This window comes from Anopheles maculipalpis, chromosome 3RL, assembly GCF_943734695.1.
Source record: "Anopheles maculipalpis chromosome 3RL, idAnoMacuDA_375_x, whole genome shotgun sequence".
NCBI lineage: Eukaryota > Metazoa > Arthropoda > Insecta > Diptera > Culicidae > Anopheles > Anopheles maculipalpis.
Window position 1 is genome coordinate 48,780,515 of NC_064872.1, and position 13,353 is coordinate 48,793,867.

Here is a 13,353-nt window from a genome sequence, read left to right on the forward strand (position 1 = left end):
AGGAAGTTAAAGAACGATGGGTAACATTATGAGCAGCGGTGATTCTACCCTGTCGAGACGACAGACACGCAACGGTAGTGGACGGTACCGAACGGCACCGTACGAGCATTGGGATTATACTAGTACCAAGCGATGCTATTTCGAGGATGAGGTCAAAAGTCAGCAAAGCACTCCGGACCCTGGTTCCAATCGACCACAGCAACAACAACAGCAACAGTCACCGAACGCAGAAAATTCTCGCATGCTGTTCCTGTTGTATCTCATTCATCGGACGTGGAATGTTGTGGTGGACAGCGTTGATCAGAAGGGGAAAAAGTAAGTATACATTTCGCGATGTAATATTCCCACATTTGATTTGGAAAAGATAAATGTTTAATACAAAGGGGGAAAAGGATGAACTAATTATCAGTAGGGTAAGCAGTGCAGTACGATCATATGAGAAGAATTTCCTTATTTGATAAACAATCCAACATGAATGGTTTGAACTTGAAAGCTAAAGTTCGCTTTATGTTTGATTGTTATAAACTTTTTCTTAATTTTGCTCACAATACCTATATTTATAATTTCGTTTGACCTGTTTATATTATACATTGCTCACTTTCAATTTCTAGCAGATTAAATTTATGTTTTGCTACTTCGTTTTCTTCGCTTCATGGTGGAAAGCAAGGCGTTTGCATTCAAAAGCAAACATAGATACAAAGGACCGTGTACTACAGACGTTTGAACGTTTTTATTGCATTTTTAAGTGAAGGCTCTTCATTCACCAAATGGTTTGCATTGGGCATCGACCGAACGAACGGTTGGGATGGTAGATTAATAAACAAACAGTGAAACGGTTTGTTGGGAGGGAGCATGCTGGTAAGGCAATGGTCGTTGGAAACCGGTTTCGCCCTTTACTATGGTATGCTGTAGCATGCAAATTTACGTATAGATGCAATCGAACAGCGGACGCGAACGCGAAACGCGAAAGAAAGTACGAAACATGTAGGAAGTGCATTGCCTCTATTGAACGGGGAAATTAAAACGAGATGTTTTACCAATATCCAAATCTACATTATCTACGAATATTGTTCATTTTTGTACTTTTGTATCACAAGACATTTTTGTTGTTGTTGCAAGACGTACTGCGTATCAAAGGTTCGGTTTATGTGCCGATAGTTTAGCTCGTAGCAATCATATGTCGATGTCGATGATACTACTAAACGGTTCGTAGCGAGCCCCATGCCAGTTGAAAGCAGGAAGTTTCCCTCTACTGCGGTGAAATCGACAAACAGACAAGTTTAAACGGGTTTGAGACCAAGGAAGGAAGGAAGCATTGGTTAATTTAGTTTAATGATAACTGGGATAAGGTAGGCGCATAATCTTTCCCGTACATACTATAATTGAGCGCTTGTAGAGGAAATTAAGGTCTTGGACCTTTTTTTCGAAAAATGACAAACAATAATAATGACAGTAGATTGATGCGAAATTTCGAGAAAATTATATATTTTTTTCTAATTTAATCAAGATAATTTCTAACATATTTTTACTCTTTTCAGAGCACGGTTAGGCCCTCCAAACTCAAAAGATCCAAAACGCCCAAAATGTCTGTATGATGATGATTTTGATAGCGATCTGAATCTCACGGATTTGGATGATCAGTCGAGCATGTACGGATCGCAGTACACATTTTGCACTTGCAGCTACTGTGAGGAGGAATCCGAACGCGATAACTATAACAACATCTCCGGGAATCGATTTTCATTTTGTGAAAGGTATGTCTCTAGAGTGTAAGTCATCTTTTTAGCTGCACAAAACGATACAACATAACACTGGTTGTTTTGCCTTAAAGTATTCTTTAAGTGCAGTATTAGTGTGTTTTTTTTTCTCAATATGGTTTCCACATGTTTGATTTGTTTATTTCTATTTATTGTATGTTTTATTGCTAATTGTTGTTGAAGAAGAAGATCATTTATCTAAAAGAGTGAAAACTTCAAAAAGCTTTGCAATGGTTTCTGGTTTGGATAAAGCCGTTACATGCTTGCTTTACATGTCTTTTAGTTTAATTTTTGAAATCATTCAGATTCAATGAAGAGTTTAGGTCCTGGTGAGCAAAATTGTCAGAATTGACAAACTACAAGCAATTAAACCAATTATATTTTTGTACTTTTAGTTAACTTTCCATTTTAAACTCTTCTTGATAATAGATCCGTGTGTAACATAGAAAACGGTTACCTTACTATCAGACTCAGATGTATATGTGATGTGTATGATGCAGGACTCCGCTTATGATCGATACACGGCATGCAAAAATTATATATAAAAAATCAACGAAAAGACAGGCAGAAAAGACAATATATTTCGAATTGGAATCGAACAACATTATTCGATTCAAATAAGGTTTAAAATTGAAGATTGAGACATGTAAGTAATTCCCAAAAAACAACATATCGATTTGTTGTGCTATTTTGTTTGCTGCCCAGCATATCTGCAACTGCGAGCAAAATATTGAGCCTAAAGCTCTGCAACCCGCATGCACTGCATTACGTGCAAACACGGTGATCGCATGGATGCGATCTTCTTCTTGCTAGACTTAATTATCTGCTTGATAATACCGACCGTAGATAATGACTCGTTTAAAACATGTTGATACCACGAGCCACGATATGGGACCGGGTGGGATTCAATGCCTGGTCCTGTCGTATAAGAAACCAGCGCCGTTATTGTGAAAACTTTTTGCATGAAAGCTAAGGGATCACTTTCGCGTGGAAAAATGTGGAAATATGCAATATGATATTTTGCCTGCAAACAAATATGTCTTCTTCTTCTTGGCTTAATGACCGTCTAGGTCACGCCGGCCATCGAATGGCTTACTAGACTGCCGATACCACGTAGCTGGTTAGTCAGTCCTCACTACGGGGGGACGGTCCGAATGGGATTTGAAACCCGCTCCTGCCGTTCTATACGGAAAGGAGCCGCTTCCACATCACCACCCGGCACGCCCACTTTTATCTTTAATCTTCCGCACTTTATCCTGCTAGCATCAAAAAGGATGATTGGTATTTTTTTCTCTTGTTAGACATTTCAAAAAACAGCTGCATACCTAAGCGGTGTAGGTTGTACACCCCTGATCCAGGTGAGCTTCTACTGATCAGTTTCATTCGAGCTTGAATGCTTGCTCGTGTAGATCTTCAAACAATATTGTTCTACAATTATTTCCTGTTTTATAACGTAGCATGCGTAGCTGGTGTTTTTTGTTACAGTTTTTAAATAACTGTGATACATTTTTTCCGTGTTCATTTTTGTCATATTTAGCAATACGGCCAGGCCGTCCCCTTCGAAATAAAATAAAAAATGTCATATTTGCTGATCCTTCAACCACTTTTACTTAAAATTTTTGATTCATATACAAATTTTACAGCAAAAGTATAGTTGCCAATGTACGATGAAATAAAATGGCCAGCGTAGAACAAATTCTTGACTAGCACCTAGTCGATTTTTAGTTGTTCAAATTTTCTTTTCAAATAATCCTGGACTCGAATAATATGAGCTACAGTGAATATTATACTGTTTTAACACGTGGTGTATATTTTGTGCATTAATGACTAAATCGTCAGATTGTGGTTGGAAGCTGATAGTAAGAATTGGAATTCCTGCAGCCTTTCCAGGTAACATAACAATGTATGCATATTTTTCAACACCGATATATTATCATTTACTATGTTGGTTTTTTAGGTTGCGGCAGTGGCTTATTTATCCCAAGTTGTCCCGAGCAGCTTCAGGATATTGTGAAAAGAATACATTCATAAAAAGGATTGATGAGCTGTTATGGATTACCTGTCAAGCTTGCTACAGTTGATAGAATGACAGTGACCAAGACTACATGCTAGAAGAAGTTTGATGGAAAACCCTCAGAATGGTTTGCTACCACCCAGGCTTTTAGTGACCCAATTGACCAGGGAATTGGGCTTCTGGCTTGCATTTCTGGTCTTAAGCTTAACCCTAGATATAAGTCGATCAAGCTGTTCGCATACGCTGGCGTAGACATAAACATAATTGGTTTAGAGCGCTCTTAGATAGTAGAAGCTTGCCAAAAGTTTGAGGCACGGTTTGATTAATAAGGCATAAACCAATACTAGGGACGGACCGGTGGGGGAGGCGACAACGGTGCCGATCTTCACATGACAACACCGTGTTTCACATACCATCCAAACCGTTGCCCCGTAGTGAAGACTGGCTATCCAACTACGTGGTATCTATCGGCAGTCTAATAAGCTGTTAAATGCCGTGACCTAGAAGGTCGTTACGGCAAAAAGAAGATTAGTGGCCTTTAAAACTAATACTCTTTTGAAACGTTGTGATTTCAAATATGTGAAAACACCTACGAAGTTTTCTAAATTCTAAACAGATAATCATAATCTAAAATATAATAAGTCAAAAACCTACAACCTAGTAGATATTAAAATATGTGCTAGTATGCTGGCTGCCAAATGGTCATACTACTGCCCCAGGAAACAAATACACAGGACTGGAAGAAGTTAATTATGGCAGCCTCAAGATCTCTTAAGGTTGTCGTACCAAAAAAGGAGAAAATAAAAAAGTAGTCAAAATATTATTACAAAAATCGTGTAAACACAATGCAGTGGAATGTACACAGAAAAATTTACAAATAAAGATAGGAAAATAAGAAGAGTTAATCAACAGAATTTGAAAAAGATTTTGTTATTAACGAAAAAGCAGGTTATAGCATGCCGCGATAAAAGAAACATATTGTTCATCTGCATCAAAAGTCAATTTTTCATCGGTTTTATTCAAACCAACACTAACAGTGGAACTAATATTTGTAGTGTGATCAAGCTTCTAGTTGCCCTAGCATACGGCAGAAGAGTTGCTACCATATTGCTCTATGGGTATGAGCAGTTTTTTATTCCAGTGGGTTACGGTGGCAGATGCACTGTTTCATTTTCTTCATTTTCTCTGTCGAACTGTATATGAGAGTCTCTCCCACCAAACACACAACAACGTTGCTCGAACTTACTAATTAACACAATGTTAGATTTAATTGGCTTCATCCTCACTCACTCTAGCAAGAACTCCGACATATGAATATGTCAATGTGATTCATGAATAGGTCATACCCGTGCCTACAAATGTATGACCGTGCATTGTTTGGCTTTCAAGTGCATTCCCGTTGCATTGATCGTTGTCTGCAAGAAGCTAGGTTTGTTGAACCAGAGACTCATAAACAGTATGCATGGTAGGGACTGACTGACGTAGTGCTGCTTTACGTTGTCGAATGTAACAAAAACGTCGATAACAATGGATTCACTAATAGAATATTTTTAAATTTTTGTTAGACGTCTCTCACCACGTTGAACAGCCAGGCAAGCTTTAATGAGGCTTCTTCACATGCTTAAGATACAATTTGCAAATTCCAAAGAAGCTCTACAAAACAATCATAAAATTGAAAAAAAAATACAATGTACTACATCAAAGACAAAAAAAAAAATCAATGTAATTAGTATGGGTGGCAAAATGGCAACAAAAAACCATTAAAACTTAAAAGAGCATCTTTTGATAGTGTGATCGTTAAGCTTTATTTATGCCGAGAGCTTTTCATCGCATACGCATGCTAAAAAAGCTTCCCGCAGACAAAGCTTTCAAGCGATGTTTGTGGCTAGCTTCTCTTGTTGAGCCGTCGTTTCTCATTTTAGTAGCAGCGCTTTACGATCATCCATACTTCCCAGTGCTCTCATCGATCGAGAGCATGTAAATAGCTGCTCATGTATGTAACCAAGGTGCTCTCCCGTGGCTAGATTCGGGCAAGGTTGCAGGCTTGGATCGTAAGGAAAACTCAAAACCCTCCTCACCCAGCGCTTGCCATCCAAGCGTTAGTTTCACTCCATTCTCTCTCTTCGTGAAGGAAAATGGTTCAACAGTATGGCAGATGTGTAATGCCGGGGAGAGCTTCAGTGCTAGTTTGTTAGTTTGGCAGCTTGATGGAACGGAGGTTGCTCAGTAGTTTGTACTGTCGGAACTGTTCATTGCGAAGCGTGTACGCTTAGGTGCTGAAACGGTTATTGCGGGTTCGTCGCTTGTTGTAGTGTTTGAGTTTAGTTATCAATTTGGATTGAATGTTTCACACATGTGTATGACATTTGTTTCTTGCTCTACATGGGTTTAACTCAAAAATGGTGCTTGGTGTGTGTTTAGTTATTAGTAAATAAATAAATCGAGTGGAAATTAAGTGCACTATATGACTTGTAAATCGAGCAACAGTCATTATTTGTATCAATGTATCAATAATGTGTGAATAAGGCTAAAAAAAAAGGAATAATTCAGTTTTTGCATTTGAATTTTCATATAACAGTAGCCTTTCAAAATACAAATAAAAAAAAAACCGGTGGCAGAACAAAGTGATGTAATGATGTGACCGTTTTTATAAAGGTGCAAAACTCAATACAGGCATGATCATAGCACGATGTGCAAGTGATTCCAAACAGTGTACCCAGCAGCACCAATAACCTGTGTGCCGAATATAAGATTGAAGTTTGCGGTGGTTGATTTTTGAGGTTTGCTCTTCATTTATTGTGTGCTTGGGGTACTGCAGCAGAAAATATACGCTCCAAATCCTCACGTTAGTTCGTTTCCAGCTCATGCGGCCACAGATTACCGTTATTGGCAGTGTTTCGAGAAAACGTTTCGCAAAGCTTCAGCAAGCCAAGTGACCACAATAATTCCGCAAACGATCGTATCATTTCAATCGTTCATGTTTATTAGTGACGTAGATCGTGCCGATCGAAAGTGTATTATTGGAAGTAGTGAATTGAATAAGTTTTGCATCACCGACGCTCTTATGATGGAATCCAATTAGCATACAACTTGAACTGCTTCAAAGTCTTAAAATAGGTTCCATATTTCGATTCATCACACCCACAAATCAGCCGATCAAATTGTGGGAAAAAAGGTAATTTAAAAAGTACATTTAATGCACTTATAACTTTTGCTCAAACATTTTATCATTGTAGTAAAATATCCATTTATACCAGTTTAATTTACAAGCAAGAAAAAAGTTCCGAAGAGAATAAGATTTACGATAGTTTTTTTTTTTAGTGGCCTACCTGATCTGTGGTACCCCTGAACGTTATAAATTCAGAAGCTAATTTAGCAGAGCTTTTAATGTCATTATTAATTAACATTTTCTTTCGTACCAACGTTGCCAAAGCCAACGTGGAAGCCGCCTCCCATTTCTGTCTCAAGCTTCTATTTTTCACATAAAAATTCTCATTATCCAAAGATTTTCTCTCATTTGATTTTTGCAAAAGTCTGCGCGTGCAAAAGAGTAAGGTGAATGCCATTTTCCTATCTCTATTGGCCGTTGGTGGAGGGAAGTGGTTAGAAAATTTGTAATGTAAATGACTTTTTTTCTATCTTCAATTATCGCTTTATAGCGCCGGCATTGCTCTAAGTTGGTTCGGAAAACTAAGCATCTTCCGCCTGCAGGCCGGAAAGAAATGAAAAATGTGTTTGATAATGTTTTTTTAGGGAACTGCGACGCTACTACTAATCAGTGGCATTGCATTTTAATAATTCAGAACCTTGTTAAGGAAAAGGTACGATGAATGAGGACTGCAAAAAAACAAAAAAAATTGTTAGAATTGAATTGAATTTTCGTGCGCCCATTTGCTGTATGCGTAAGATGGTAGATAAACGAAAGTTTTGGTAAAACATGAAGTTTAGGCTTAAAAAAAAAACATTTGCTTTAGACAGTATGGAGCATTCAAGGTAGAGCAGTGTATCTTGTGCTGTCTTTCTCGCTTATTTTGTACACGGGAAAAATGTTTGTTTCCAATACGAGCGAAAAGATCGTAAATAAGGATGCTTTCAAACAAACTGTAATTTGCTGATGATGTTATTTCAAGGTGTAAATCATACATGGATGCCCAAGAGATTTTCACAAGGCTGATTTTGGTCTCGAGTCGTTGCCACCAACTGCTAGAGTGTCGATGGTTTTGTGTTCCGTCAAAGATTTGGTTGTCATGGTGCAATGCGGCCTTTCCGGCTCGTAAATTAACTGAACCGGAATGAAAATGGTCAAACGATCGTGAGGTGAGAGGTTTAATACCGGTGGCCATCGCTTGATAATCGATTGCTTTGGCTAGCAGAGCGCATCCTAAAGTGAAGTCACACACCATCATGAATTAAACTACAATAAATGCAGCGCTTTTTATCACTTCATTTACAAGTGGCAGCAATTTCCGTTCTCCTTGATGTTTTATCGATCGATGATTTTGGTTGAATGTAACCAGCACTTATTGTAAGTTATAGTTTAGTTGAATGATGTGTGTTAGAACGTGTGCCTTTCACACTCCAATGAGAGAATCCAATGTCCTTGAAACTATAGCAAACTATAACATTACTTTTTTGGTGTTAAACATTACTTCCTTAGATTGGGTTTGCAGACTGCCGTGTCGGATGGTCAACCTTCCGTTCAGATGTGACTTCAGCTTATGATCGTGCATTCATTCATAACATCTAATCGTAACAACGGCCCTGAGCAATGCCATGGTTCCGTATGTGCCTCATTCATAGACTGAAATCCTTGATAACGAGCAAGATAATATTTTAAGGTGCACTTCTTTTAATGCTGCATCGGATGCGCTTGGGGCATTTCCCGCCTGCTAGGGGCACACCGTAATCAATATTTTTTAATGATTATTTTACACTGCATAGTTCATCGCGGAGCGTTCGTTTAATCCATGTGCGCATTGAACTCCTCACGCTGCGTGTATATCACCGCAAGCCCTTTGAGCAGGGCGTTACCTTATCCGGCATTACCGACCAAAGTTGTATTTACATTCCTTCGGTCGATGCGTCCGAAAGGAGGTTTGGAAAATGGGAACTCAAGTAGGGTTTTTTCTTTCTTCATTGCACTAACTTAATTGCTTAGGTTATGCAAAGAAGCAGACGCGCTAAAAATGTAGCTCCAAACCAAAAAGGAAGCAAAAGTAGAGGAAACAAAAGGCAAAAAAAAGTAACTGCAATGTTTGCCGTTTTTTTTTTGCTACGAGTTTTCCTGCTTCCGTGAAAGTAAAGGTAACGTCTAGTAGCATTGTTTGATGGAGCAGTTGAAGCTCCCGTTTGAAAATCAAGCACATCGTGTGATGTGCTGCGTAGTCAAAATGTGGTACGTTGTGAACGTTCCAACGACTACCAGTGGCAGTCACGATCCCGCCTTCAGTTTTTGCTCAGATTTGCTTCCACGAATGCATTGATACGTTTGAGTAACTTCCTTCAAAATGGTCGATTTTTTTCTCCTTTCGTAGGTTGCGTTTTGTTCATTAGTGCGATCATGATCGTGTTAGCTGCTTGGGCGTCGGCACTGGTAAAAATGAAATGGATGGGGAATGGGCACTGATGTAAAGTAGAACACGGGCGATTCGTACAACGATTCAGAGTTTTGCTCGACCTGGCCAACAATGGTTTGTGGAAAGGAATGGAAATTATTGGAAATATTAGTTTTTCTTCATATTTCTACACGAAAAAAAAAACAAAATATAAAATGAAGCTTTACTCAAGAAAAAAAAACCTTCCGTAACATTTAATTTTGCTATATTTAAGCACTGTTATAATAATATTATGCGAACTGAACATCCAAGAATACAAAAATCGTTTTCTGATAATATAGGGAATCGAAATCAAAATAAAAAATCTAATTCTGCATTCAATAATCCTCTCGTGAGAGCTAAATGCCTGGTATCGACTTAATTCTTGACTAAACTTTTCCTGCCATTTTTAGGATTTGACCCTTCACAGTAATGGTTTAAGCAGCAATTTAAGTCCAAAATGGTCAATTTTTAGACATAGTAAGCAAGGAAGAAGGAGGAAAAAAAATTGACCAATTATAAGTCCTTTCCCTTAAATTAAAAAACCACTGACTAGAAATTTTTCTTTGCTAATGAGAGGCGAGCGGAAGGAAATGTTCAACATGAGCCCATCGTCATAAGTTTATGTGCAGACGAAAATGAAACGCAAAAAAACAAAATACATTACATGCGTTCACCTGCGTTCACGTCGAGTAATTGCAAAAATCGGCTAAAAAAAACAACATTGGTCAGGTAGACAGTATATTAGGCTGTAATGTTATACATGACTTCAACAGTTTTCGTATGCTCTCGGTTACTTTATTTCTCGGCAACATCGCATGATACCCTCGCCCTTGCAATAAAGGCGTCGATCACAATTCACTGATTACTTTCCTTCAATTTGATACAAGCTGCAACAGTTTAGCTTAGGCTGGTTGGTTTCCTGTTGCTCAATTTGGCAGCAGATAAGTTAAGCTTGCCAGGTTACTCTCAATTTAATCAGTTATGTTTGCTCGATAGCTGCTCGGTGCGGTTGCAAACTGGATTCGCTTTATGGCACTAGCTTAAAATATCCAGTTTCCGAAACAAGTTTGTGCCCTGAACCGCCGTTGTTTAAATGTTTCAATCAGTGAAAGGTTTGCCGAAATTGTCCACAGGGAAGAAAAAGTAAAACAAAAACAAAACACATTTTGTATCGTATATCGGGCTGTTGAATTTGAACAACATACTTGAAAGTTTTGCCTGATGCAGATTGGCTGCAATCGACAAGAAATCAATAACACGTGTTGTCTTCATTGTGGGTGACGAATCAGTTATTAGCTTCGGTTATCAAATGAGGCAAGACAAGTTTAATTCAGTGTGGCAAAACTGCGACTTAGTAGAGTTTGTAGATTAGACACACATTCACGTTAGATTTAGGGAATTGGATTTGGGGGCATGCTTGTTGTGCACATAATGGATACATAATTTTACACTGCTTCAGAAAAAAAAGACCAAGATTAGTATTGCGAGTGACAAGGGAAAGCACAAAGCGTCAATTATGACATCTAATTAACGTTAATTAAGTGACTTTAATTTTACATTTTGTAAGTAAAATACGGTGGACAACTTCATTTCGCCAGTTTCTATGGAAGAAAATGATTTGTATTTGCCATTGCCCAAATCGGTAACATTTGTTTGTGGATCACACCCAATCAATACGTCCGGACAGATGAAAGTTGTTAAACGATTGCACAAATATAGAGAAAACTACAAAACAAAGTCAAACACACCGATCCACAAGACGTTGTACGATTGTGCGGGATTGTAGGAAGTCAATGAAATGAAGGAATTAAAAGCAAACATGGCGCGCGCAACGCAAGGAAAAATAAGCAGCAACGCGCGTTTCTTGTCGGTTTCGGATTTGACCGAGAAGACCGATCCGCATCTAGGTGAAGTATTTGGGCTCCGTTATGTTCGAAATCGCTTCTGCGGGAAGGAAATATGGAAACAAGAGAAACAAAAAAAATCCCCAACCAGCACCTGCTTTGAGTATTTGCCTCGTTCCTGATCTTTGCCGTAAGATCGGTATTATTTACTGTCCATTCTGAGGAGGGCCAGTGATGTTATTGTAACTCCACCGACGTTTGCAAGGTAAGATCGGTGTCAAATCCCAATAGAAACAGGCCTGTTAATCAATTACAGGTTCGTAGAGTCCAATTCGTCCCCTTTAGATAGGACTGACTATTCAACTACGTGGTATTTAGCAAGTCTAGTAATCCATTCATTGGTCGACGTGACCTAGTAGATCGTTGAGCCAAGAAGAAGGTTCGTAGAGTGAGAATGAGGAAGAAATTATGGACAAGCTCAAAAAAACTTCTAAAGTACTACTATTTCAAAATCAGAATTTGTATTGTTCCTGTATTACTGAGGAAACTGAACTGCGTTTTTATTATAACAAAATACGCGCTTCTAAATATCGACATTCTTAATGAAAAACAAGGCATGACTCTGTACAAGATTGTTGACGCTTTTCATCAAGAAGCAACCTTAAGTAGATTGGCCATACGAAGCTGTGCAAACATATGCGCCCTGTTACGCTTTAGTGCGGAGGAATAATGTCTGTAAGACCTCGTTATACTTCTATTCTACAGAAATGTCTGAGAAAACAGGCAACTGTTCCCGGCTACCCAGGGTTCTCTTGCCACTTTGTCTGTGGTGTTGTTGTTCTGATTGGATAGCGCAGCTGACGGATGGCCCAGCAGTGAACCGTGACAACTTCATTAAGCGTGGGACCATAAATTATTAACTAACTTTTTGCACGATGCCACAGGCGACGGCGCGGGTTCATTAAACGTAGAGTTCACGCGAACTCGCTGGATGTTCTGCCCGGAGAGATCTGGATGGTGTCCGATTGCGATAAAGCTTAATAACAATAGTGTGAAAAGAATATTCAAATCCTGGGAAACACGGGAAACACTGCAAACAGTAGAACGATCCAGTATAACAGCATTGCTGCCATCGACCGTACACCCTGAGCAACTCGTGCTGAATCTTTCTCTCTTCTTCAAAAGAACACAGACATTAAAAATGACGGTGGGTCTTTCTTCACCGTGATACTCTGGATTAAACGGGAAGCTCTTTACAACGAAACATTCTTTCCACGTTGCGCTGGTTACGGCCAAGTTGGATTGGGTTGGAGAATCGAAGACGTGACTATGAGGCGGGAGAAAATACAGGAAGTTTTTCGTTTCGTCTGAGTACCACCGAAACGGAGCATTTTGAAGATCCAATTTGGGGTTGATACGGTTGAAGAAGCACTGGTTGTTTTCTTATGCTTTTGGCTACGTGTAGTAGTAAGGTTAGGTTTTGTATTTCAGAGACAAAGCAATTTCTAGTTATTGTAGAACTATTTCAATTAGCACTTACTATTTCAACGGCAGCTGATTTCCATTAGAACATAAAGTTGGTAAACTATCATTAAGCGATACTAACTCAAAAAAATAGAGCAGATTGTCACACTTTACTCCTTGTTGTTCTCGTGTCTTGCCTTTGTGTCCAATAGTAGGGTAAAAGAAAGTGAAAAGTTGTATCTGTATTGAAATTGCATGGAAACAATTGTAAATCTAATTAACATGCGTTTTATCAACACTAGCACCCGTGGTTACCACTGTGTCGTGTAATGCTCCATATGGTACAGGGCGACATAATCGAAGCGAGCACCAGAGCTGGGTTCTCATTAGTCACAATAAGTGTGTGTGTGTGTTCACAACCATTTTCCAAAGCAAACCAAAGGCAATGTGCTACAATGGATGCTCATAATAAGAGTATAGTTCAAGTGAGGGTAATGAGCATAAACACATTTTCACCATGCCTACATTCGTCATGCATAGATTATGCTTTGCATTTTGTGGCTTAAGCCGAGTGCAGCGTGAAGCATGCGGTGAAAGCTTCGCGAATAAAAACGGAGCAGCGGTTGCGAGATAGTCGAAACAACAGTCCACCGGATAGGATCGTACAATATCAATGG

The 13,353-nt window shown here is 38.9% G+C and overlaps 3 protein-coding genes across 7 annotated transcripts in view; all 3 read left to right on the forward strand.

Annotated features, from left to right (window-relative positions):
* LOC126560714 (uncharacterized) lies at nt 1-12,253 on the forward strand. Its single transcript, XM_050216671.1, has 3 exons — nt 1-315; nt 1,539-1,754; nt 12,157-12,253. The coding sequence occupies exons 1-3, from the start codon at nt 17-19 to the stop codon at nt 12,251-12,253; spliced, it is 612 nt and encodes a 203-aa protein (XP_050072628.1). The 5' UTR covers nt 1-16.
* The window catches only part of LOC126561942 (endophilin-A), a 163,222-nt gene that overhangs the window by 109,167 nt on the left and 40,702 nt on the right, over nt 1-13,353 (forward strand). The gene's annotated exons all lie outside the window — the stretch shown is intronic.
* LOC126563570 (uncharacterized) overlaps nt 6,823-13,353 on the forward strand; it is a 25,477-nt gene continuing 18,946 nt past the window's right edge. Inside the window, exon 1 of the mRNA XM_050220215.1 lies at nt 6,823-6,946. The gene's annotated coding sequence lies outside the window, so the exon portion shown is untranslated. The remainder of the gene's footprint in view (nt 6,947-13,353) is intronic.